The sequence below is a fragment of the Lacerta agilis genome, chromosome 12 (assembly GCF_009819535.1).
Source record: "Lacerta agilis isolate rLacAgi1 chromosome 12, rLacAgi1.pri, whole genome shotgun sequence".
NCBI lineage: Eukaryota > Metazoa > Chordata > Lepidosauria > Squamata > Lacertidae > Lacerta > Lacerta agilis.
Genome location: NC_046323.1, coordinates 4,103,633 through 4,128,430, shown reverse-complemented (window position 1 = coordinate 4,128,430; position 24,798 = coordinate 4,103,633). Strand labels below are relative to the sequence as shown.

General features: G+C 42.3%; 1 protein-coding gene across 5 annotated transcripts in view; it reads left to right on the top strand.

Annotated features, from left to right (window-relative positions):
• The window catches only part of SUGCT (succinyl-CoA:glutarate-CoA transferase), a 282,845-nt gene extending 259,612 nt beyond the window's left edge, over positions 1 to 23,233 (top strand). For 4 of the 5 annotated variants that reach the window (XM_033165080.1, XM_033165078.1, XM_033165081.1 and 1 more), the window contains one exon: positions 22,330 to 23,233. In XM_033165080.1, the coding sequence (XP_033020971.1) occupies positions 22,330 to 22,493 (164 nt within the window). In that variant the 3' untranslated portion in view covers positions 22,494 to 23,233. Of the gene's footprint in view, positions 1 to 12,273; positions 12,329 to 22,329 lie in introns of all 5 variants that reach the window. The other variant, XM_033165079.1, reaches the window with a different exon arrangement.
• The last annotated feature ends 1,565 nt before the right edge of the window (positions 23,234 to 24,798 follow it).

Sequence of the window (24,798 nt, the reverse complement as noted above, 5' to 3'; positions counted from 1 at the left end):
GTTAAGAACATGTTAAATTTCTCATTGACATCAGTGGGATTTATATGTGCTTAACTTTGGCTGGACTGTGCTATGAATGATTGTGCAGCTATGACTGTGCTGCAAGGATTCAAAGATCTTCCCCTAAGGTTAGACTTGCATTTTCCTAGCTTTCACACTACAGATGTTTTGTTGCGTTGAAATTTTGAACCTTCCCCATTTAGTGCAATTGGTACAGATGTGATGTGCAGAGGAATGCAGTCACTCAGTTATCAATATATTCTTTATGTTCAGCTGTTACTTATGTGGGCAGAACAGGACCATCCAAACATGAGATAGATGATAGCCGTCTAGTTTCAGAGTGCAAGGGGGAGACCCTAATGTTTGTAAATATTTAGGGGAAACCCCTATTGGGATGGGGGGGGGGGACACACCACAAATAACCCAATGAAATCTGAAGAAGTGTGCATGCACACGAAAGCTCATACCAAGAACAAACTTAGTTGGTCTCTAAGGTGCTACTGGAAGGATTTTTTAAAAAAAATTATTTTGTTTTGTCAATGAAATCTGAGTGTGCTTAATGTCCACAGAATGCTGACTGGCTGTAGTGGGCTGAGTGTGGAGGAACAGAAAACCAGGGAGTAGATGAATGGAATAATATGGAGTCTCTGGAATCTTAAACAGGGAGCTGAGCTGGCTGAAAAGATTTTGCCTCCATCTCCAAGATGCATGGTAGATGCCGCATACAGACCCAACCTACTCTCTCCCACTTGCCCTGTCCCGTTGCTCTGTACCCAAAACATGTGAATGGCTGTGCCTGCCCTGCTCTTCAAAGGTGGGTTAATTCGTGTCTAGCTGTGCACCTTGGAGCTGTGCTATGAACTCCTGAACTGTGGAATCTGATACCTGATCTAAGCTATTTTTGGACTAAAGCCTCCATAAATAATTGAGCTGAACATTTGAGTCCGGGTGATTTGAGTGAAATCAAGTGATACAGACAGCACTCTGAGAAGCAAAGATCACCCACTCTGATTTTGTTAAAAAGTAGACATGTTGGGTGACAGGGTGCAGTCATTTGGGGTTCCCAGGCTGTGGAGCTGTAGACTTGCGCCCCCTCCCCTGACCCTAGCAGCTCACTCTTGGTTGTGACCCTTTAAAAATGTGGGAAAACATTTTGGAGACTGAACCTTCCCAAAGCGATATAAAGTGAAACTGATAAGTGGCGTCTGTGGACTTTGCTTGAAACTTTAACTGGTTCTCACATGCATCAAACCTGGTTTGATTTCTTTCTGTTTGATTATGATACACTTGATGACAAGCAGTTGAGTGTGTGGTGTTACCACTGAAGAGCATGGCAAAATCTGAGGTGAAATTCAGATTTTATCTGAGGTAGAATATCTGTGACGGTCAGTATATTTGCGTTAGGGATGAGTGGATTTTCCTTGTTCTCTGTCTTTATTATTCAGTGGGTGTGCTGTGCCTTCTATGCCTTCTAACTAAACACTGGTTTAACTAGGGTGATGTCTAAAATTAATTCTGGAACTGAAGCATGTATACCTGGTAATTTGCCAGAACGTTCCACCCTCCAGTGTTAACAGTGAACATTAAAAAAGGAGTTCTGTTTTGTTGATAATGCATTGTAAAACACCATACAAAAAGTATCTTAATCCTTGAGAGAACAGAGTGGAGCCGCAGCCCCTGGACTTTTTTCAGAGCAGGAGCGATGATGCCGTTTGCCAGAACACTAGTGGAATTAATGGAACCTCCTTCCTCTGGTGAGTAAACCAGGTGGTGAGGAGACATTTAAGTTTGCTTGTAACTGATTAGAGAAAACTGGTGCATGAGGAAAATGGGCAACTTTACTTGCTACTTTACTTCCCTTTCTTTAACAAAATGAGCTGTTTAAATGCTGACACTTCTTCATAGGACTGTTTGCATTTCAGCTGGCCAAAGATCTTTTGTTAAAGTTCAGTGTGTTTTATGAGTTGAACCTATGCAGTCAGAAGTACACACAACAAAGTTTAATGGAATTTACTCATGAAGCTCTGTACAGGATTATGGTCATGGTGATCCTAATAAATTGGATATGATGCTAAATATTGCAGCACTTTGGGGGGGGGGTAGTTTATAATAATGGATCAACACAGCTGCTTGTGTTTTTGGACTCTCCTTAGGGACATGGAGAAGGGGGTCGCGATGAGCTTCTGCATTTCAACATTTGCCACAATTGTAAATGTCACATCACATCAATATGGCTTTTTTCCTGATCCTTTTTTTTTTTTAATCAGTAGAGATATACTACACACCAGTAGTGAGTGGGGATTTTTTCTCCAGAGTAAACTGAAGAATACAAAAGTTGCTGCAGTAACCTGCAATCAACAGCACCCTACAGAAAATTCAGAAAGAAAGAAAGAAAAAATAAAACAGAGGATTCCTTGGTTCCACTTAAAAACACGACCAGTTAACTTGGAACGCCAAAATCTTTTTTGGAAGTACAAGTGGAGCCAACAACAAAATTTTGCAGTCTGGAATGCACCCTGTTTAGGATTCCAGTCCCTTCCCCTGAGTTTCCCCTTCCCAACTTCTGCAAAACTTGGGGCTTCCTCGAGGCTTCTGATGCCTGCATGGGTGATGCAGTTTTGACTACAAAAGCAATGGCGCTCTTAGCTCAAACTTCAGAAATAGAAGAAATGATGTAAATTAACAGATTTATGTGCTCTAATACACTCTTTAGAATATATAGCAGGTAGAATGCATTTTCCTTTCTTTGTGCTCCCAAGGTTTAAAAAAACTGTAGATGATTCCCACAAGTGCAGGTGGCAACGTTTATATTTCTGAGCAGCCCATCTCCATGACATTTTGGTTCCAGAATTCAGCCTGCAACACCCTTCTGCTGGACAACCTGTTTGGCTCTCCAGGTGTCCCTACATGCTGTTGAAATGAAGGTAGTGTAGATTCTCCAATTGACAATACCACAACTGTGTGTTGACAAGGAAGGTGGGATTCATGATGGATCCCTTGAGGAAGATTAGAGCATATCCTTTGACAGTAATACCTCACAAGGTGGATGGGGACTTTTCTGTTTATCTGTGTTCAGCTCACACACCTAAAGGATCGCTTTGGAATGCACTCCCTGGTATTAAACGCAGAGTGTATATTTTTACCTTATGCATTTGGTGCATTAAGTACAATGTAGGAGTAATCTGAATTTCACAGGACATTTATAGGGACCTAAAGTGGGAATGTGAAATAGAGACGCATTTAGACTGCGCAAACCATGTCTGAAAGGGCAATGACTGTAGACAGGAAAAGGGAACTGTGCAAACAAATTAAAAATGGTATTAAAAATGACAATGGTCAACTGACCTTTTTAATGTCTGCATTTAATTTGTGTAGCAATTTGACATACTCTTAGCTAAAACCAGCTATCGCAGAACAGAAAGTCTTACCCATATTATTATATTGGTTGATTTAAAAAAAGATGCCAGAACACACAGGCAGAGCTGCACTGGTGTTTTTTTTGTTTTGTTTTGTTGAAGGATGGGAAGTTTCTTGAAGCTGCCCTGTGGATACCTCGTATAGCGCTTTTAGAACTCTTGTATGCCACTTCATCTTGATCAATTTGGGAAGTGTGCTGGTTCTTATGGATACTGAACGTAAGAAGGTGAAATTATATGCAACCTAGGATAGGGCCACTCCTGGCTCCTTCCAACAAGAAAAGGGAATTGGCTTTGGACAAAACCAACTTCATTTTCCTTAAGGGGTTATATTTGAGAATTCACACGTGGTGCACACTTTAAGAAAGGAATGTTGGCTATTCCCAGTTGCCCATAACTAATAATTACCATGCTATTCAGTGGTGCCTCGCAAGACGAAATTAATTCGTTCCGCGAGTCGTTTTCTATTGTGAAAATTTTGTCTTGTGAAGCGCGGTTTCCCAAAGGAATGCATTGTGCGCGGGGGGGGGGGGGGTCGCAAAACGTTTTCGCCTTGCGAAGCACGACCATAGAAAAATTCGTCTTGCGAGTCACCTAAAAAACCGCAAAACCCTTTCATCTAGCGAGTTTTGCGTTGCGTGAGGCATTCGTCTTGCGAGGTACCACTGTAACAGGAAGATAAGCATATTTAGGTCCCAAGTGATTGTTTAATGTGTCTATTAATCATCTCTAAGTGTAGGAAAAGAGATGAAGAGAGAGAACAGGGGTGCAGAAATTGTGGCCTTTCAGCTGTTTTTTGACTGCAACTCCAATCAGTTTTAGGCTGCATGGCCTATGGTCAGGGGTGATTAGAGTTGTGGTCCAACAATATCTGGATGACCACAGGTTCCTCATTCCTGGCCTAAAACTATCCTTAGGTAGAGAGAGAATACCATTGTGAGGGCTGATATTCCAACCTGAGCATTCAGCCCCAAATGCAAAGAGAAAGACTAGCCTTGGCTGGGGCAAGAGTAGGGGGCAGAGAGCAGAGATTCTTGGCCTTGACCTCCCTCAGATCTTGTAGCCACAACCTCCAAGGCCTTTAGCTGAAACCCCCCCCCCTCAACCTGTTCCACAAATAGCCTTTATAGGTAACAATTGAGTTTCAGCTTTCCTGGATGGTCCCTTCCCCTTGAACTTTTTACCATCTGTTGTAGAGTGAATATGGGATGCTAGCCTTGTAGCAAGTTGCCTGCTACCCCACACAAGGACTATTTCCCATGGGGGATTATTTTCAGGAAATACTATTGAACGTATAGTTATATTTAAAATAACCTCCCCTAGAAATGCATATGGGACAAAGCTACCTTTTCATTCAAGACATTTAAAGTTTTACTCTAAAGAGATCAGGCAGATTCATGGAATAGAGCAAAACCAAGTTCACATAATATGGCTGAGAGCTAAGAGTGAACCACACATTGGTGCCAAGTAAGTGTTGGAAATTATTCTCCTCTGCTGACAGTACCCTCATTACTGATTGTGCAAAGTAATTTATCAGACATTTCTTAAAATAAACCATTCGTTTATGCTAATAGGACTTGGCAGGGGGGAAAAATTGGCAGGACTTGAAGTTCATGGTGTTTTGGCTTTTGCAAACAAAAACTACAATAGTTCTGAGCATTTTGAGGAAACCGTTACCAGAGGCACGCATGCAGTTGAGTAAAGCGACGACTAATTGTGTAATTTTGAAATGGGAGGAAGGGATATAATTCGTCTGATAAGTTGACATGACAAATCAGTTGCCAGAGAGTTGGGATGGATTTCGCCTTTCTGCACTCTGCACTTATTCAGCTTTAGGTATGAATAATTCCCCTCTTAACATCTGCCCTGTGATTCTTACCTATTTTTTTGTATCTAATTTTGAGTATCTTACTGAACTTGGTTTCCTTTCATGTCTCTCTCTTGCACACACACACACACACACACAGAGAGAGAGAGAGAGAGAGAGAGAGAGAGAGAGAGAGAGAGAGACTGACTGCATGCTTTGGGCTTGATTACATCAACATTTACACATGAGAACGAACTCTCAAGGTGTTCAGTGGAATCTTACATGTTGCTCTTATAGTTCTATGCAGAATGACACTTGCCAAAATCAGTGTTTGTTTTGTCCGTTTTTATCACTTCTAACCAAATGTTTCCCACTAAAAATGTAATGGTTTTCCACAAAGAAATCATCTGAAAATAAACCGGCAAAAAATCTGGACTTTGAATATACTGTCCTATTTCTCCCCACTCTTGAGAGAAACCAAGAGTATCTAAAATAGACAGATTTGTCCATCCCTAGAAGGAGCCTAAGTTAAAACAAATAGCTGCCTCTGGGTGGCCAGGTAGGTGGTGGAGCCTCCCAAGGGCTTGGGATATTGGTCACTCTCAGTGGAGACGGACCCTGGTGCCAGACCCCAATGCTTACGAAAGATTAGTTTTGAAACCCTTTATGTGAAAATCCCAGTGCGGTGCCATTTCAGAAAATCATATAGGGAGAGTCATTCTTGGATCTGCTCTTGGATGTATTTAAGATTTATAAATTGCTAAAAAGCAGCTTATTTTAAGATCACTTGTTGTGGTTACTTTTTATATAAATAGTCAGAAATAGAGGTATGCTTGAAGAAGAACATGTGGTTCCCTTCTCTCCCCCCTCCCGCTTTTATGGCACCTCTGATGCAGTTTCTGAAAACATTCCCCCCCCCCCCAGTGTATTAAAAAAAGAATCCTAATCTGTTTATGATTCTGTGTGGCACTGGTTTGTTGTTGTTTTTTAGTAGTTCTCTCCTTCCTGCAAAGAATGTTTTTGAATGGCCTTGACATCTAGAAAATTACTGTTCTTCATTTCCCCCCAGCTGTAAACAATGAGAGGTTTTTTAAAAAAAACCAACACAAAAACACCCTCTGTTATTTACTGGTCAAATAACATTAGAAATGATGAGAGCTTTTATATATATAAAAAGAGAGAGTAGAGAAAATTTATTCTCATTCGTTCCAGCTGTAACTTAACTGTTCACAAATTATGGAGTGAATGCTTCTATAAAAGACAGAAACCAAATTGTGTGTGTGTGATTGTGTGTGTGTGTGTGTGTGTGTGTGTGTGTATTAAAAAACAGGTCTAAGAGCTGGGTCATGTGTTCTCAAAAGCTAGCAGGGGGAAAGTTCCGGGTGTTCGGGTGCATTCAGACATGGGGAATATTGCGTTAGTTTTCCTGACTGCAGTGCTGGTGCTTCTGTTCCTTTTACACTGCAATACCTATTTCATTATGGAAATGTGACTTTTTGACTGATATACTGGCAGGTTGCCCTAAATTACATTTGCACTAGCGGGCAGGGTGTGACAACAACAAATGCCATTGGACCACATTGCTACTCCCCCCCTCTCTTTCCGCACATGTGCATTTCTGTTCGCCCATGAAAACAGCAGGAAAGAGCTGTATGCTGGTATGACCACCCCAAATGACGCTGCTTTACTCCTGCGATTTTCCAGGTGTGGCTTTTATGTCATGTGGAAGCTCAAGTATAACGTAGACATTAACAGCCAGGGAGCTGTCGTGGAAATCAAATAAACTGCCATGTGAATGTGGTCTAACTTCCGCTTGCCCGCTGATTTCTAGCCATGGGTCCAAGAGGGGTTTTTTTTGGCCCATGCGTTCCTCAGGAAAACCTGCACTTTCCCGTTGCATCAGAACAAACATCAATCTGTATAAAACCCGGTTGACGTTTGTTCCGATTCAGCGGTAAACAGTGGGTTTCCCCGGGGGAAAGTAGTGCAGCAAGTGGAAGTATGACAAAGGTCTATGAAGGGAGAGGCTGGTGCTCAGGAGGGAGTGTCAAGGGCTCTCGGTTTTGGCTCAGCACCTTCAAGGTCCATGTGGGGACCAGTCTGGTGTGTAGAGATGGACACCCCCACCCCCACCCTTAAATAGGCAGGTTCACATTGAACTGAATTTCTCAATCCTACTATTATGGCCTGTGCATGCTCAAGCATCACACCCCAATTCAGGTGGAGAAGGGAACAGACCTATTTTTGACATGAGCCCCTGAGTTTGGCAGGTGAAGTAAAGTCTCTGGATTGGTCAAGTCTGCTCTAAATACTGGAAGTCTGGCTTTCTGTTTTGCCTGGTCAGTGGAGCAGTATTTTCTGAATGCTACTCTTGAGGCTCCAGATCTTTCATTTACTTGCATTTATATGCCACCTTTCATAATATTTTTATGATCCATGATGTATTTCTTTAAATATTTATGGACTGCACTGTCATAAAAATACAGCAAGGCCAAAAGCCCTAGGTCTCCCGGGTTCTTGTTCTTGTATGGAGAGGCCTTGGAATTGCCATCATTATCTGTGTTGGGGGGGGGGATTGTTCCATGGACCTCGGTGGCAGCAGAGCATGTTCAGCCCAACTAAAAATCAGACCAGGCTTGATTTGCTTAAGGTGACAAAAGAAATCTGCAGGAGAAATAGAAATAGGAACCAGATCTCCACCATCCAGCCGTTCCCTGACTCTAATTTCAAGTTGATGTAATTAGAAGAGTATCCAACGAATCTCTTATAAACATTTCATTTCCCCCCCTTCTTTGGCTGCATTAAAATGCATTTCCTCAAGAATGTCCAATACACAAGAAAGGCAATTCTCTTCTGATATATGAAACTCCTCTCTAGTAATAAGATATTTGGGGTATTTGAGAAGAGAGGAAATTGCTAAGGATTAGCTTTATAGCACTTGAACATGTCTCTGAAATGCTACTCTGTAAGTCAATAAATAAACAAACAGAAAGAGGAAAAACCCCAATGGGATTACGGAGTTCTGTATCCTGTAGTTTATTAAATTTGTCAGCTAAAGCAGTGAGGGATTAAGGCAGTGTATTTAATAATCTAAGGAAATCCTTGAACGAAGCGCCTATCACTGGCCTTCATCTCAAAACATGCATCGGTGGAAGTATATGGTAGGAAATGAAAACAATAGACATGCACTAGGAAGTCATCAGCTTAGTATGCTTGCTCAAAGTACTAAACCCTTGGATATTGCTTACTTTAATGTCAACAGTTTTGGCTGACACTTCTTTGGATGAGGAGAGTCTCCTGCTGCCTGCATATGGCTATTGCTGTGGAGCAATGGAAGCAACTTCTCTCCAACTTTTCCCGTGCCAAAAGTGCTCATCCAGCACCACCAGCTTGATCCCTGCATAAGCGTAATGAAAGAGGCAAAGGGCCCGATGAGGAGGAGAGCACCTCTCTGCTACCCTTCCTTAATTGTAACCACTCTCACAAGTCAATGGAGACCAGACATTGACTAAACCAAACTGCAGCTTTTGATCTAGACCATTTCGTTGGTAATAGCAGTTGAATATCTCTCATTTCTTACACAATGATCCCATGTTTGATCAGTTTTATGCAACTGCTTCATGGGGGGGGGGACCTAAACAAGTGATTTACTCTGCTTTTAATGCTCTCTCAGTACTTAGCTTGGCAAGTCTATGCCCAGTGTGTTATTTAAAAGCAAGCTTCTTTCTACCTCTTACCCAACGAATTCTTGCAAGCCATAGTTTTGCCTGATAGCAACTGGGACTGTGCCCACATGAGGGCATTCTGGCATACATGAGTTGCTCTTTCTGTGTGTCCATTTCCATGTGCATCTCCATCCGCACATGAACGCTTTCCATTTTATGCCTCTGAAATCTTCCTTGATGTTTCCCATCCACACTACTGGACAGTGCTTGGTGGAATAGATTTGTGTGTTTGTTGCTCCTTCCCTCAGTTAATATTTCCCCATCCTCCATAAGTCCCAGAAAACATTGTGGGAATGTCTCTAGGTATGAGTTTAGTTGTCTTTCTGCCCCCCTCACTCCATATATGAAATACTATTTTCTGAAGTAACAGATTTACACAAAAGTGTATCACTCCAAGCCAGGAAACCTGAGGACTGCTGTGGGCACACACACAAAGGTATTTTTGTGCCTTGAGCAGGGACACTTTCAAATGTATATACAGTATGTATGTTTTGCTATATACTCAATTTGCACAAGAGCACTAAAAATGTGTGTGTGTGTGTGTGTGTGTTGCTCCACCTGTGCAGGTAGACCCCACATTTTTGAAATACAAATTTTCAATTATAGCAGATTTTCACAATAAAAAGTGGGTCACTCCAAACCAGGAAAGGATCTGCAGTTGCTCACATGAAAAGCTGTTGTTCCTTTCTTACCTCCTGTTCCTCCAAGGGCAAAAAATATTTTTATTTTTAATACAGCTGTTTGTTTGTTTTTGCAAGCACAGTTCTGCACAAAAGAGCTGTTGTAAAAATAAATTTAAAAATACTACAAACTTGCCTTCATCAGCAATTGGTGGGAAATAGGGAGTGATAGACGACACATGTAAAAATGTCTGCCCATATAGGCGCATCAGTGCTGCCACAGTCAGATTACATGTAATTTTATACTGAATTTTCTTCCTTTACTAGATTATCTGTTGGTGGGAAAGATCCAAATTTAGTGTGTTGGGGTGGGGGAGCATGGGCTGCCACTTGGATGAGAAGGATGTCATGTGAGGCATAAAAAAATATGACACAAGCAGCTTCAAATTAAAACTCCAGGGTGGATGAGCCCTAGGTCAGCGCATTTGGCAGAACTCCATTGGGATTGCCTTTTCTGCATGAAACAGTTTTTTAATTTAGTGAAGTATCATATGCTATTATTTTCTGAGCCAAAAGTGCAACCTTCATTTTCAGAGAAAATGGGCCAGAATTTTGATGTAACACTAAACCTCAGTTGTAGCATAGCTAGGTTTATGAGAATCAGCCTCATCCTCCCTGGAGATAATGTGTTGCATCTCCCTCTCCTCCTCCAGTGTATTTGGAAGCTTTTGCTTCTATTTCTTAATAACTCCATTTTTCTAGGTTGTCCAAACTTGGATATAAAGGTAAAGGGACCCCTGACTGTTAGGTCCAGTCGCAGACGACTCTGGGGTTGCGGCGCTCATCTCGCATTACTGGCTGAGGGAGCTGGCGTACAGCTTCCGGGTCATGTGGCCAGCATGACTAAGCTGCTTCTGGTGAAACCAGAGCAGCACACAGAAACGCCGTTTACCTTCCCGCCAGAGCACTACCTATTCTACAGATGATACTTGAAAAATTAGAATATCGTGGAAAAGTTCATCTATTTCAGGAATTCAACTTAAAAGGTGAAACATATGAGATAGACTTATGACATGCAAAGCGAGAGATGTCAAGCCTTGTGCATGTCATGAGTCTATCTCATATGTTAGTTTCACCTTTTAAGTGATGTGCTTTCGAACTGCCATGTGGGCAGGAGCTGGGACCAAGCAACAGGAGCTCACCCCATCGCGGGGATTCGAACCGCCGACCTTCCGATTGGCAAGCCCTACGTTCAGTGGTTTAGACCACAGCGCCACCTGCGTCCCATAAACTTGGATATACTATGGTTAATTTAACTATGGTTAGTGGAAGCAAGCCAACTTCACACCATGGTCTGAAGCTGGCTTTGTTTTGGTGACCATAGTTAAGCTTAACTAACTAAAGTTTAGTTAAGCTAAACAGCAGTTAATCTCAAATGAAAGTGAAAGCTGCCGATTTCATCATGGCCCTGCTGGGGCAAAAGAGTGCAACCCAGTGGGAAGTTTGGCTCATTCTCATAATGCTGAACCATGGTTCAGGGCTAGATCCAAGCCAGGTCAATGTCCATTTGGTTGCCAGATTTTGGGCCTCTTATGTCCTGCTTGTGAACTTCTTTTAGCATTTGGTTGGCTGTTTGCAGTAGACAAAAGGTTGTGTGAAATGGGTCATTGTTCTGCCCAACATGGCCATTCTTTTGCACATGTGAGAATTCCTTTTTTAAGCCAAATGAATGTTCCTTGCATAATTGCACACACTGATCAAGCTAGAAAATATAGCAATTAATAACATTACTTTTAGGGCAGGTGATTCTCACTATTCTTACATCTTTGTACTTAAGTGAAACAACACAATTCCCTTCACTATTATAGGAACGTACTAAATAGCAATAAAACAATTTCCATAGGTGTGAAAATAGCCGAGTCTCATTATAGCCATTCAAAACATTTTTGAAAAAATGTTTTCCATTTCTTGATCCAGATCTGCTTTTATTTTTGTGTGTGGTCAACCTTCAAAGTATCTACACAAAAGCATGCTTTAGAAATTAAACTGGCATTGCATCTTCCAGACTGAATTCAGAGTGTTCTGACACTTTTAAGGGTCACCAGTTTTTAACTGAGCCTGCTCATGCTTGCTCTAAAGCATGTGAACTGTAAAGTACAGTATGTGTACTAAAGTTATAGATAGGTCCTCCTTGCAGAGATCTCTTTAGGCCACAAAGAAGAGTGAACAAAGGAGAGAATTTCTCTGCCTAAAATATTGATGTTCTCCTTGGCTTTTCAGATTAAATGTGCCATGTATAATTGGCAGGTCACACAAAGTGCTGTGTTGTAGTGATGGTGGGGGCAGACTTGGTATCAGGTTTGGCCACCTGATAGTTGTAGAAATGTGGCATATTGATACTGCTTATCATCATCATCATCATCATCATCATCATCATCACAAAAGTACACCCAGTGTAATGTGTATTTTGACTTTGTGTCCCATGGAGACTGCTTTACATCTTTTAAATAATCTCTATTTCCTGCCATTTCATCACTCAGAATTGTTGCCTTTCACTTATTTAGCCTGAAGTGACTTTTGGGTTAGCTCTTTAATTCCACCCATGAACTGAGTACTGATTATGTCATTCAATTGCCGCTTCTCAGAAACCACAGGAAGCAAGAACAGCATGATATGCCTTATCTTTTATTTAAAAAATGTTACAGGACAAAGCTGCAGGAATAGAACTACAATGCTGCAGAACAGAACTGAACACTCCAGGTAGATCTAAATGCTTTTTATATATCGTAGCAACCAATCCTAATAGCAGCATTTTTCTGAAAGAAATGGCAGTGTGCATTTCGCATGGGGAAAATAACAGCTGTTTTAAAAATTAATTTTCAAATGAATATAATCTGTAACAGGTACATATATATGAGGTGAAGTAATTCTTGGCATTCTTTGATTGATACAGTATCTGAAAACTGGGGGAGTGGGTTGTATTTGAATCCAGGAATGTCACCCCAAGTATTTTATTTTATGATATTTTCCTCTGCAAGTGGATGAACAAGCATTGCAAACATGCCCTCCACCTGTAAGATCCCATTATATGGCAGGTAACCAGGGAATAGCCAGTGCGTTAAAATGAAACCTGCACATTGAATCTGGCGGAAGACAGCTGGTGTAGAAATCAGCACAAGAATCAGAGCAATCTGCGAAAGGCATCCGAGTTCACATTAAACATTGCTCTGTGCTTGCTGAGTTAGAAGGGTGGCTCTGAACTTTGCACGTTTTTGTAGAGGTGAGAGCTGCTTTTCATTTTCCTCGTCCTCCTCCTCCTCCCCCCCCCATCTGCTTAACGTCTTGGCTTTCTGCAAGCAGGCAGCCATGTTCCAATTCAACGAAAAGGGTTAATAGAGAAGAGGGTGTTTGTGTCCTTTGAGTTTTATTGTTTCACGGTACAATTTACACATTTTATTAGGCTGAAAAGTGTCACAAGCCTAGCCCGGGAGAGACTGAACCTGTGGAACAGTTTCAGGGAAGCAGGTCTGGAGCTTATGTCAAGAACAGGAAACCCAGGGGGCAGGGAGTGTGTATCCATTCGAAAGTGGAGAATGTGGAAACAGGAAACTAAGGTGCTCAGAGACAAGGCCCTTCAGAACCCTGGACAGGTCCTAGGGACCATGCAGCTTGTTCCATTGAGCGCTTGGTGTTCGCTGAGCCCTTATATACTCCCAGGGGCTGACTACACCTCTTAGATTTTGCCTCCTTGATTCCTTTGGCTTGGAGCCTGACACTTCTCTTCTGTTTCTTGCTGGATGGCATTACCTGTGGTGGCAAATGGGCTCAAATGCTCATGGGTCCTTTTGGGGAAAAGGTCTTGGCTTCCCTCTGGTATCTTTTGCAGGGGCTACATTCTCTAGGGATTCAAAATTGAGGATGTGTGATGCAGTAAGTTCCAGGTTGCTGGCAGAGGCTCATTGTCAAGACCCTGAAGTAGCGTGTCTGGGGTGTCTTCTGCCAGCCCTCCTGAGGCTTGTGCTAGCAAGCTCCCTCCTGAATAGGTCACTGCAGGCACTCCAGGTCATGGCATCATCACAGCTAAATCATTAAAAGTGTCTTCCATACGGGATGCCCAAATGACTTTCGAGGTGTGAGACTGTTGGTGGGACCCTTTTATCAGTGAAGAGTGGATAGCATGGGATGTGCAAGCTGTGGCTGCATCCTGGAGTCTGTGTGTCCTGCTGTGATGATTCATCCAAGCAGACCAAGCCACATGGCACATACAACAACTCAGCATCTGTTTCTTTCAAATGAGGTCAATAACAAGCACAGATGAATGTGTGGAACAGGGAACGACAGCACTCCATGATGCAACAATTTCTTACATATCCGACTTGTACTATCTAATACTAAATCGAGAAAGAATATATATGTAGACAATGTTCTCCATACTCTTTTACATGTTTTAAACCTTGGGCAAAACAGGTGTTATATCCAGAGTTTATATTAAGAGATGTCCAGAGTTTATATTAAGAGATATGCCTCATCCGTCACAAAATCACAGAAGAGTTGGAAGGGACCATGATGATCATCAAGTTCAACCTCTACAATGCAGGAATCTTTTGCCCAACAAGGTGTTCGAACCCACTATCCTGGTATTAAGAGTCTCATGCTCTACCAACTGAGCTATCCTTTGAAAGGAAGTTGCTGATCTTCAGTCTAATGCTTTCTCAGCTGAGCTATTTTGGCCATGTGTTAACTGTGAACTATACAGAAATTTATTATGGATGGAGAGACATGTTTCAAGAGACACAGCATTGCCAGAAAGAATGGCCCCGCCCCGCCCCCAGTCAAGTTCTTCTGCTCTGTGTAGTGCTCTCGCTTTGATTGTTTTCCATGTGCCTGGGACAAGGTCAGCTGGGGAGAGCTGAGTAGAGGACATTTGCAGTGATCTTGGTTAAGGAGAGGGGTGGTGAGAGAGGAAGGGTAAGCCAGGTGAGGGGGACATGACGGTTGTGCCATGTGCCAGCCTCTAACCAGAGGAATTGTGGTAGCTCTGTTAGCCAGCCCTCAGGTCTGTTGAAGCAACCACCAAATGCTAGGTTCGCTTTAAATATGGTCTCCCTCTGAGAGTGGGGGATTTGTCACCTCTATGGAGGTGGAGGACCCATTAGAATGGTCTGTCCTCAGGGGCATCCCAATGCAGCCCCCCAAATGGCAGGCAGATGGAAGATAACCTTGGTCATTGGTAATGAATGGAAACCCCAGAAACAAGATGGGGAGGCAGCATTGAATCACCTGGATGCAGAGCTGTCATCTGATGACAACAGGCCTGATCTGTGCCTCTGCTGCCTGGGAGCTGGTACTGCAAAATGGTCTTCCCACCCTAAGCAGCAGGACTGTGGATGAGGCAGCGGCTGTGCTGCTCTAATGAGTCACCGGCTGCTCCTGGAGAGGGGTTTCCTCACCCGCACTGCACACCCTTGGCTGACACTGGCTGAACCTGAAGCAGCACACATAGCAAAAGACATGTTGTGTAGTGGGTGGTGAACTTAACGCTGAGATGTTCTTTAGGGAGTATTTTACCCCAGTGTGTTCACACATCATAGTGGCCTTTTATTGATAGTTGAAGTAAATGAGGTCTGTAGCATCCCTGAAGACAATAAATGCCAACCATTCTTTGCTGTGATTTGTATAGAAGCTAAAGGCTCAAATCCAACAATCTTACAAAAGGAAGATGCATTAGCAAGGCAGTGAGGGGCCGGGGGGGGGGGGAATGACACATCCTGGAAAGAAACATCAAGTCAAATGTGAAACCCACAAGTGCAAGTGGCAAAGGATCAAAGGTGATGGGGTGTGTGGGAGGGAGGGAGGTGCTGCTGATGCTCCCAGACAGTCAATGATGGAAACATTCTCTTTAAACCAAGCACCTGCTGCTTACGATTAGAACTTCAAAATTACTAGCTCAAGTAAGTTAAAGCACTTTACTTCACAGTGAAAGTGGGGCGGTGGAGAAAAGAAAAAGGAACTGGTCCAAAGCATCAGGAGGTGGAAAAAGTCAAGGAGAATGGGGAATTGCATTAATGAAACTGATCTGTGCACATTTGAGATGGAATATTGCTTATGCATTGCTGGTTCCAATCTGATTCTAATTTATACTCTCAAGCTTTTTAGTTGTCTTCTTTCTTGGATGCAAAGTCCCCCCCCCCCCCGGTCTCTCTCCCTCTCTGGATAGCTTCCTAGCCTTATACTTCATTCCTTTCCATGGGCGTGTCTGGTTCTTACATTTCACTTTCTCAATATTCCTGTAGCTTTTATGGGTGAAGAAAGAGGATTCCTGCCTCTTTTTTTGCCCTTCACAGATAGAATGAAAATCTCTGGTAATATTTACAACCACAAGAACTTCAGAAAGAGGGCCACTCTGTTCTGCTCACACATGCACACTTGTGCAACTCACACCCAAGGCTGCTTGATTGAAGGGACTTGAGGGCCCCATACTGCTTTGATATTTCCAACCTCAGATGAGCTGAATATCACATGACAGGGATTGGCAGCAGACAATGGAAAGCCAACACAATTGATTGCCCTCCGTACTGTGTTGGTATTGATCAAATTGTCAGTTTGCAAATTCATCTGAATAGGGTCCAAATGTGGAATTTGCCCTTTTCTCCCGCCCAAATCCTAATGTTGACTGTTCTTTTAGGAATTTAAAATTAAAATAAAACAGATGATTGTTTGGAACGGAAGGCAGCAGAATTGCAGCAGCCTCACAGATAGCGCTCTAGCTACAAGCTGTAAAGAGGCAATTGCACCAAGGCATCAAAACTGGCATTGGGTGCTGTGCAAATGAGGGAGTCATGTGCTTCAACATTTTCTGGGCAAGGCAGTTACGATGGTGGCTGTCTGCCAGTTGTACGCATGCCTGGATAAGGCAGATTATCCAGACCCACTTCAGTCTGGCTTTAGACCTGGATTTCGCAATGCAATAGCCTTGGTCTCCTTGATTGATGATCTTTATCAAGGAGTGAGACATGGAGAATGCAACCCTGTTGGCTTTCCCTGATCTCTTGGTGGTTCAACACATTGACCGGTGTGTGACTAGAGTGACCAGGTGGCATCAGTGGTGATGTGCCTATGCCCAGCTTTTGGCTGGTTCACCTGCTATAGCCATTCTTGAACCAGGATAGCCTGACTTCAGTAAGGCATGACCCAATAGCCTTAAGATTGGCCTGTTGTGATGTGTTTTACCCCACCCGGGGCCCACTGCCTCGAGCGGCAGGATCCCCAGGGACAGCAGTTCCTGTCTCCAAGGAAAGCTGCTGCTGCTTCTTCTTCTTCTTCTTCTTCTTCTTCTTCTTCTTCTTCTTCTTCTTCTTCTTCTTCTTCTTCTGTGCAGTCCTTGGAGGCCCAATCTGCTAGCCCAGTGTTCCCCCTTGGCCAATAGGAGGTGCTGCTAGTCTCCTCCTATCCTTGTTCTCAGTGTAGATCTTCACCCACCCCTTCCCTGATGTGGGTGGGGGGCACCATTTTGTGGTTTGCTTCAAGTGTCAACGTGTCTTAGGCTAGTCCTGTGTGGCACTAGCTGTCATGGGCCAGGAATCAGCTTCACCTGCTGAGCAGCAACCTGAAGGAGCAGAAGGCAGTCACTGCACCTGCTGCTGATCAGCCTTCTTCTTCCTGATGTGAACCAGCTGGTTCCAGCTTTCTTAAGCAGGGTTTCCAGCCTCAGTCAGTTGCTGGAAACATTTGTCATTTCTGACCAGGCCTTGCTGCTTCTTGCTTCTCTTGACCTTAGACCTTCTGCTGTCTTGCCCCCGGACCATCTGACTATGTGAGCTGAGATACTCCTCTCCTTAGGACTGGACTGAACCTCGCATACGTACTCTGCCTCCAGGCAAGTACCCTCGAGACTTGGCTGGCCTCTCCTGCCACTGAGCTCTGCTGTGGTTGAGCGGCACAGGATGGCAATGCTACAATGCTTCAAAGATGGTCCAGAAGCTGCAGCTAGTGCAGAGTATGACCACCAGGGCAGCAAGAACAGACCATGTGTCACCAGTCCTTTTCCTGGATTGCTATTTGTTCTGATAGCTAAATAGCAGGTTTTCCATTGGGAAGGAGTGGGGCAAGGGGAAGCTGCTTGGACCCATGCCTCGAAAGTGAGGGTCAAGCAGAAAACCTCTGAGACACACTCCTAAGAAAAGGCAGGGGGAAATGCTAAACTGAGCAGTTGCCAACCTAGTAGCCTTCTCTCAGAACTGTTGCATGGGAAAAGGAAAGCTGCCCTTTAATTGCTCGTTTCTAAGTTCTAGGCTGGGGGCAGAAGTAATTAAATAAATCGCATGCAGAACTGAAATAATATACTGTGTTGTAAAATTCTGAATAATCATTTTTCAAAACAGTTTGCGACAAGTCTGTTATTTATCATTTGATGCTTTAACTCTTTGTCTTGGGAAGGTCAGTGCTTTTATTCCTGCGTGTGCACACGTGCGGCAACTGGAATTAATCTAGGCAATCGGGACACTCTGGGCAGCTCCTGGTGCCAGGGCTATGGTTGGTCCAAGTCTCTACCTTTGCTCTTGTTGTCTTTCATCTCAGAAATCTACCATAAAAACTCCTGGACTGTTAACCTTTTTAAAAGAAACACGTCTTTAATCCCCTTGGGACCTCGCGTAGCAAAAGGATGCTTGCACTGTTTTATCTGTCTTTTATATCTCATGTTTTAATGTGTTCTATGTCTTAACTTTATGGTTTGTTTGGCGCCTGGGATGTTATGGCAGAGAGGCGCCAAATAAACAAAATTTATGATGATGATGTGGATTTCAAGTACTAGGGAAGACGGAGACAATTTGGTACTATATGTATAACTGATATAATGTTCATCTGATGCCTTATGAAGTCAAAATATAAATATTGATTTACAGGACTTCACATATAGGAGAATGTGTGTTTAGGTCTTTCTTGTGGAATGCTCACTGCTTTCTCCAGAAAAAAAATATTCTAAATATGTAGTACAAAGTTAGTTTTTCAAGTTAGTGTTCCAAACTCCCTCCCTCTCTGTTTCATGCCTTCAGTTTGTATGGCACCTTTAGAGAGTTGCATTGGCAACATACATAGGTCTATGCATCCAGTCCCAAGAAGGTTATAATTTAAGATGGACAGTGGGGAGTAACAGAAGGTAGGGGAGTTACAGGTAGGTAGCCGTGTTGGTCTGCCAGTCAAAACAAAACAAAAAATAAAAAAAATTCCTTCCAGTAGCACCTTAGAGACCAACTAAGTTTGTTCTTGGTATGAGCTTTCGTGTGCATGCACACTTCTTCAGATACCTGGTAGGGGAGAATGGAAACAAATGCTACCACTCATACACAGGGAGAGGGGTGGCGCCATGTACACTGAGACACTTCCTTTTGATGGTGACAATGGGCAAGAAAGGAGGAAGTTGTTTAAGGGAGCAGAAAAGCTTTGGTAATGCAAAGTTGGAAGAGCAGAAGTCATGGGGAAGGGGGCAGAACAACAAACAAGGGGAGGAAGGGGGTTGGACTAGATGACCCTTGGGATCCCGTCCAACTCTACAATTCTACGATTGTAAGTAATTGCTTTTTTATTGCATTGTATTGTATTTTATATGTAAATACCTTTGATAATTTATCACCAAAATGAAAAGCACTATATGAATTCTCTAAATTAAAATAAAATGAATTAGGGCTGGGGAAACAGTGAGGATGTCACTAATGGAACCCACCTTGGGTCTGGGCAGAATGTCCTTGTGTGTTCTGTCCATAAATTGAGGGCCAAAGCGCTAGGTGACATCACAGGTACAAAAATTAATGCTAATTTGTGCAAGTTCACTTTCACATGCTAGTCATAATAGCTGGTAAAGCTCGCACCACCCCCACTCCCCCCCTTTTCTTCCCAATTCTGTATTGCATGCAACACTAATGTCCCACAAAAAATGAAACTGATTTGTAGAAAACACAACCTGAAAAAAGACAATGCATGTGTTTTTGTAAAATAAGAAATCTTTAATAATCCCCCCAAAGGGCAATCTTGCCCCTGCTTGCATCAAATGAGAAAGAAAAAATAATAGCGGGTGGAGCCTCGTCCAACCTTTTGCATACAAAGCAAGGCTGCTTTTGTGGATCTTTTGATTAAGGCTGATCTACTTCCTTGCTGATTATTATCCTTATTTACTACTGCCAAGGCTGGGTATAACTCAGTGTTACTTCTAAGTTCACGTGTATAGGATTGCATTGTTAGTGTGCTTTTCATTTGATCAGTTTAATCTCAAGAGGTTGTTTATTTGCAAGCTGGTTTCCTTAAAACTTCAAAACTGATAGTGGCATTTGCGCAATATAAGGATGCAAGCCCCAACCACTTTAGACAATGAATGTTGGCATTTACCAATGCTCAAGGTGAGAATTTATCTTGCATTGAGGGTCACTAATATAAGTCTCGGGCGGGGGGGGGGGGGAGGTCAATTGCCAGTCAGCTGAAGATTAGGAATTTACCAACAGCTCTGAATGACAGGGACTTGAAATGACAATCCATCTCAACAGTGTTGCCTTTGACGACTATTTAGGAAAGCAGTTTGAAGGACTGCAAATTGACTACTTCACCTAGTTCAACATGTAGTCTATTGGTGGGTTTGTGTGTGTTTTTAGTAAGAGCTAGTAAGTAGACTTATTTCTTTTAACTGTCATAATGTGAGAGCAGTGTGAGATGCAACTTCCAGAAAAGTAGTCATGACAACCTGTTGCAGCAAAAAACAACAGAGTCTTAACACATTTATGCTGGCAGAGATTTAGGCCAAGAAAACCTTGATGCAAATCACTGCTCAGCTTTGGATGTATCGAGCAGATCATTCGGCTGAATCCAGACTAAGTTAGTAGCACTTAAGTCTCACTGAGATCAAGGAGGCTTAACAATGGAAGGAGGGGGCATTCCAGAGAGAGGAGGGCATAGAAAATGAAGAAGATGAGGAGTTTGGATTTGATGTCCTGCTTTATCACTACCCAAAGAAGTCTCAAAGCGGCTAACGTTCTCCTTTCCCTTCCTCCCCCACAACAAACACTCTGTGAGGTGAGTGGGGCTGAGAGACTTCAAAGAAGTGTGTCTGTCCCAAGGTCACCCAGCAGCTGCATGTGGAGGAGTGGGGACGCGAACCCGGTTCACCAGATTACGAGTACACTGCTTTTAACCACTACACCACACTGAGAGAGGATCACCATGCATCTACCTCCCTGGGAGTGTATTTATTTGTTAATTAAATTTCTATCTCATTTTTCCTCCCAAAGGAGTCAAGGGCAGCACACACTTTTAAAAAACATTTAAAAACTTCAAAAAACAACAACAACATGACGCAAACAGATCCAAAACAAATTTAAGAACAGACACCAGTGAATTGTATCTTTACTATAAATGTATAAAAGCATGTCAGTGCTCTTGTGCAGTTCCCATTCATTTCAGTGCATCCCTTGACAGAAAAGGGGTTTTCCAACCTGCCCTATTAATTGATTTCAGGTTTTGCAGTGGCAACCTTATTTCTGACTCACAGAAGTTTTAATTTTTTGCACTGTGGAATTTTTCATCACTACAGATTATTATTATTATTATTATTATTATTATTATTATTATTATTATTATTATTATTATTATTATTATTATATAAATGCACAAATAATATTGCAATCCAAGTTGCAATCTCAATGTTGGATCGTAGGAGAATGCTCTGTTCAGTGAAGATTCTGAACATGTTATGCTCTGAATCTGTGAACAGGCACAGCCCCTTTTCATTTACCAAATCTGATTTATAATATGTGTACAAAATGTCCTTCTGGAACTCATGCTGGAATAATGGAAGTGGAATTGTAAACATAAAAACCTGAAAAAAATATTTCCACAGCCACATAGCCAGGACTGAACAACTTTGTTAGCAGCCCTCGTTTGCTAAATCCCTAGACTGATTTAAATATTCTGTGGGGGCTGATAAAAAGAAATGCAATTTGTATGATATGTATCAGTATTGCAAATACAGAAGAGGGATATGGGCATTTCAGTAAGTGGTCACCAAGGCCTGCTTTTCATTTAACAGTGAAAACACACGCAGCACTCGTGTGATTTAATTCCTTTTCTGAACTTCAATGGAAATAGCTGGTTGGAATGAAGACATATCAACTATCTCTGAAGCACTGATGAAGTGGCTCCACAAGTTCACGAGTCTGGCTTAGAGCGAGATTTTTGTGCACTGATCCATATGAACAAGAAGCATTGTTTACCAGACTCCTGCTTAAGAAATTGCTGTCTTCAAAAGGCTTATTTATATGTTCTGCCAGAAAAACAGAGGCAGGTTTGCTATTTTTCAAGTTGTGTTTATAATAGCTGGTTTGGTTGAAACTGCCGGCCAAGCAGCATACTTTGTGATTGGTGGTTTCAGCTTCCCACTGCTTCTGTCCTCTTTGGATTGATGCAAACCCTCATCTACATCACTCAGTGTCTCATCATGCAACAGCTCCTGAAAACAGCACCTTTTATTTTTTTATTTTTTTAGCATCTTTTGAAATAATGAAGGGCAATGTGAAATCTCTGGCTTTTGACTTGTGTTGGTTGTTTCACCCATGCAAATCACATGAAAATCTTGTCAAGAGAAAAGCATTCTCAACAAACAAGAATTTGTGAGGTTGGGGGGTATCTTCTATGTTTATAGCAGTACAGGATGGCATTCTTTACAAAACTAACCATGACCATTATTAACTTCCAATTTTCTTTTTTCTCGTTTCTGACAGGTCCAGCCGTAAGGTACAGCCAGTTTGAAGTGTCTGAGCCCAAGCCTCCTCCTCTCGTTGGTCAGCACACGTTGGATGTTCTGAAGGATACTCTGGGGTACAAGGATGATGCCCTAGAGGAACTGCTCAGCTCCGGAGCAATAGTTCAGCACGAACGCATGTGAATGGCTTTGGCTTCGGTTGTTGGCGGAGAAGAAACTTCCTGGAATTCTACCAGGATCTCTTTAGTTTTCACAACCCATGATGGAGATGTGATTAAGTTCTTGGTGTATAATCTGAAACACACCCAGCATTCAAGTATCAACCTGAAAAGTTTTAAAATAATCTATTTTTCCTGCCTTTCATGCGGGGGCAGCGGCAGGTAGAGGTGCTGGTATCCTCCCAGTAATCAAGTTCAAATGCTGAGGCATTGCTAATCACTCCTCATATTACTATTCTTTCATTCTAAAGAATGTAATTTTTACTGCAACTGTAATAATCCCCCGTTTTGAGGAAGGTAACTGTGAAATTCAGCATTTGGTATATGGCTCGATAGACCAAAATAAAACCCACCATGCAATCCCACTGCCACATGTTCAGCAGTGCCTCTCTCTGGAAACACATTGATGAATTTCAGAAGATCCGAGTTCCATGCCAAAAGCTACTAATTGCATGGGTAAAGCTAGTAGAATCTAGGTCGTAATTAACAGCACGTGATACTCGAAAGCAAAACCACTTTCTGTATACAAAGCAATATGGCATTTCTTTAAGCACGGGGGTGGGGGGAGATGATTGGTCAATCCTGCAGGCATATAATTTAGATCAAAAGTAGAATTCTGAACAAGAAGATTCCAAAACTTTTACTTCTGCTAAAGTAAGGCACTGCCTTCCTTCCCTGAAACTAAATAAAGTTAACCGAAACTGACACTCAACAAATAATGACCATATTTCACTCAAAAGGATCGGAAACAGGCCTCCCATTATAAGTGGCCTGTCACTTGGTTTCCAGTTTAACAAACAACATTCTCTGCGTTAAATCTGAACTTCACAACTATATCTTGCTTTGGGGGGGGGATGGGGGAGAGAAAGAAAATTATTACATAATTAAGTTTAAAAATGGATTTGCAATCGCCTTTGAAGTTGTGTGGCACGGTCTTCCTTTGTTGGCTTATTTTGTAAATCTTTGTGTTCTCTCATTTTCAGATTTCCTTCTAATGTTTTTTCCTCCTTGTACGTGTGCGTGTGAAATTACAATCTCCGTACCACAGTCAATACTTTTGTCCATATGCTAAATGCATCATTAGATTTTGGATCAAGAGATGGCTCTAAGCATCAGAAGATGCGTGCATGGGCAAGGGTCAGGAATCGGGATGCAGGGATGGGATTGGGAGGGGAAATTGCATAATTCCCCTTTAATTCAAGAGTAGCAGCCAATATTAAAGAGGAGAAACAATGCTGGGAACTCAGTTTTAGATACAACGATTCGGTCATAAACTAGGCACTGCTTTTGTTGAAAACAGTCCCTTTTAAACTCATATTTACAAATAGGCATGCTGTTTCTGCTTAGTCTCTTTCTCATTTCCAAGAACAGAATACATAAATAAGATTTAGATTAATTCAAAACTTCCTAAAGGAGCTTTGTTTTTGTCCAGTAGTTTCCCAAGGAAAGGGCTAAGTGTCACCAAACCAATTCATGCAAACCCCATTGGCTTACTTAGTTTTTAATTCCGTATTTTATTTTTGTTCCACAAGGCTGCACACAAATAGGAAGTTCATTTTCTTATCCTTTGGGCTTGTTTGAACCTCAGGACCTAATAGCCAGTTTCCTCAGAAAAAAGTCACAGTGAGTTAAATGAGACCTACTTCGTTAAATGCTTCATATCTCAGTCTCAGAATGCTTTTAGGCATCTTTATCTGCAGGAAGTTTGTTGAGCTAGCACAAATTGTAGCCAGGTGCAGCAGAATGGTGATTGCACAGAATTCTGCTCGGCACAAACCAGCCTGTTAATTTTGACCCAGGATGACTGCGCTCTTTCCATGTCAGCAAGAGGCACTGTGCCCCAGGATGTTCTGACTAGTTAACCAAGAGCAACCCGGGTCTACTACCACTGAGAGAAAGTGTTGAAATTGCATAGAATCTGGGGCTGGGTTTACATGGGCAGCAAAATGAGATGGGAATGAACTGGTAGAAGAAAAAAGCAGAGGTTAGTCAAAGTTAGGGAGAGAGCACTTACTTATTATAATTAACATTTTACTGAAAAGTTCCTTCATGCATCAAACCTATAAATTCTTCTAACTGGGCTATGCAAAGCAGAAGCAGTACCACACAATCTGCAAATCAACATGGAAGTAACTACAAAGATAACCTTTACTGGCTGGGTTGATGGGAGTTGTCATCCAAGATCAAATATAGTTGGTAAAGAATAACACTGAACGGAGGACCTGTAAGAAGCCATTATATTTTTTTTTTAAAAAAATGGTATTGGCATA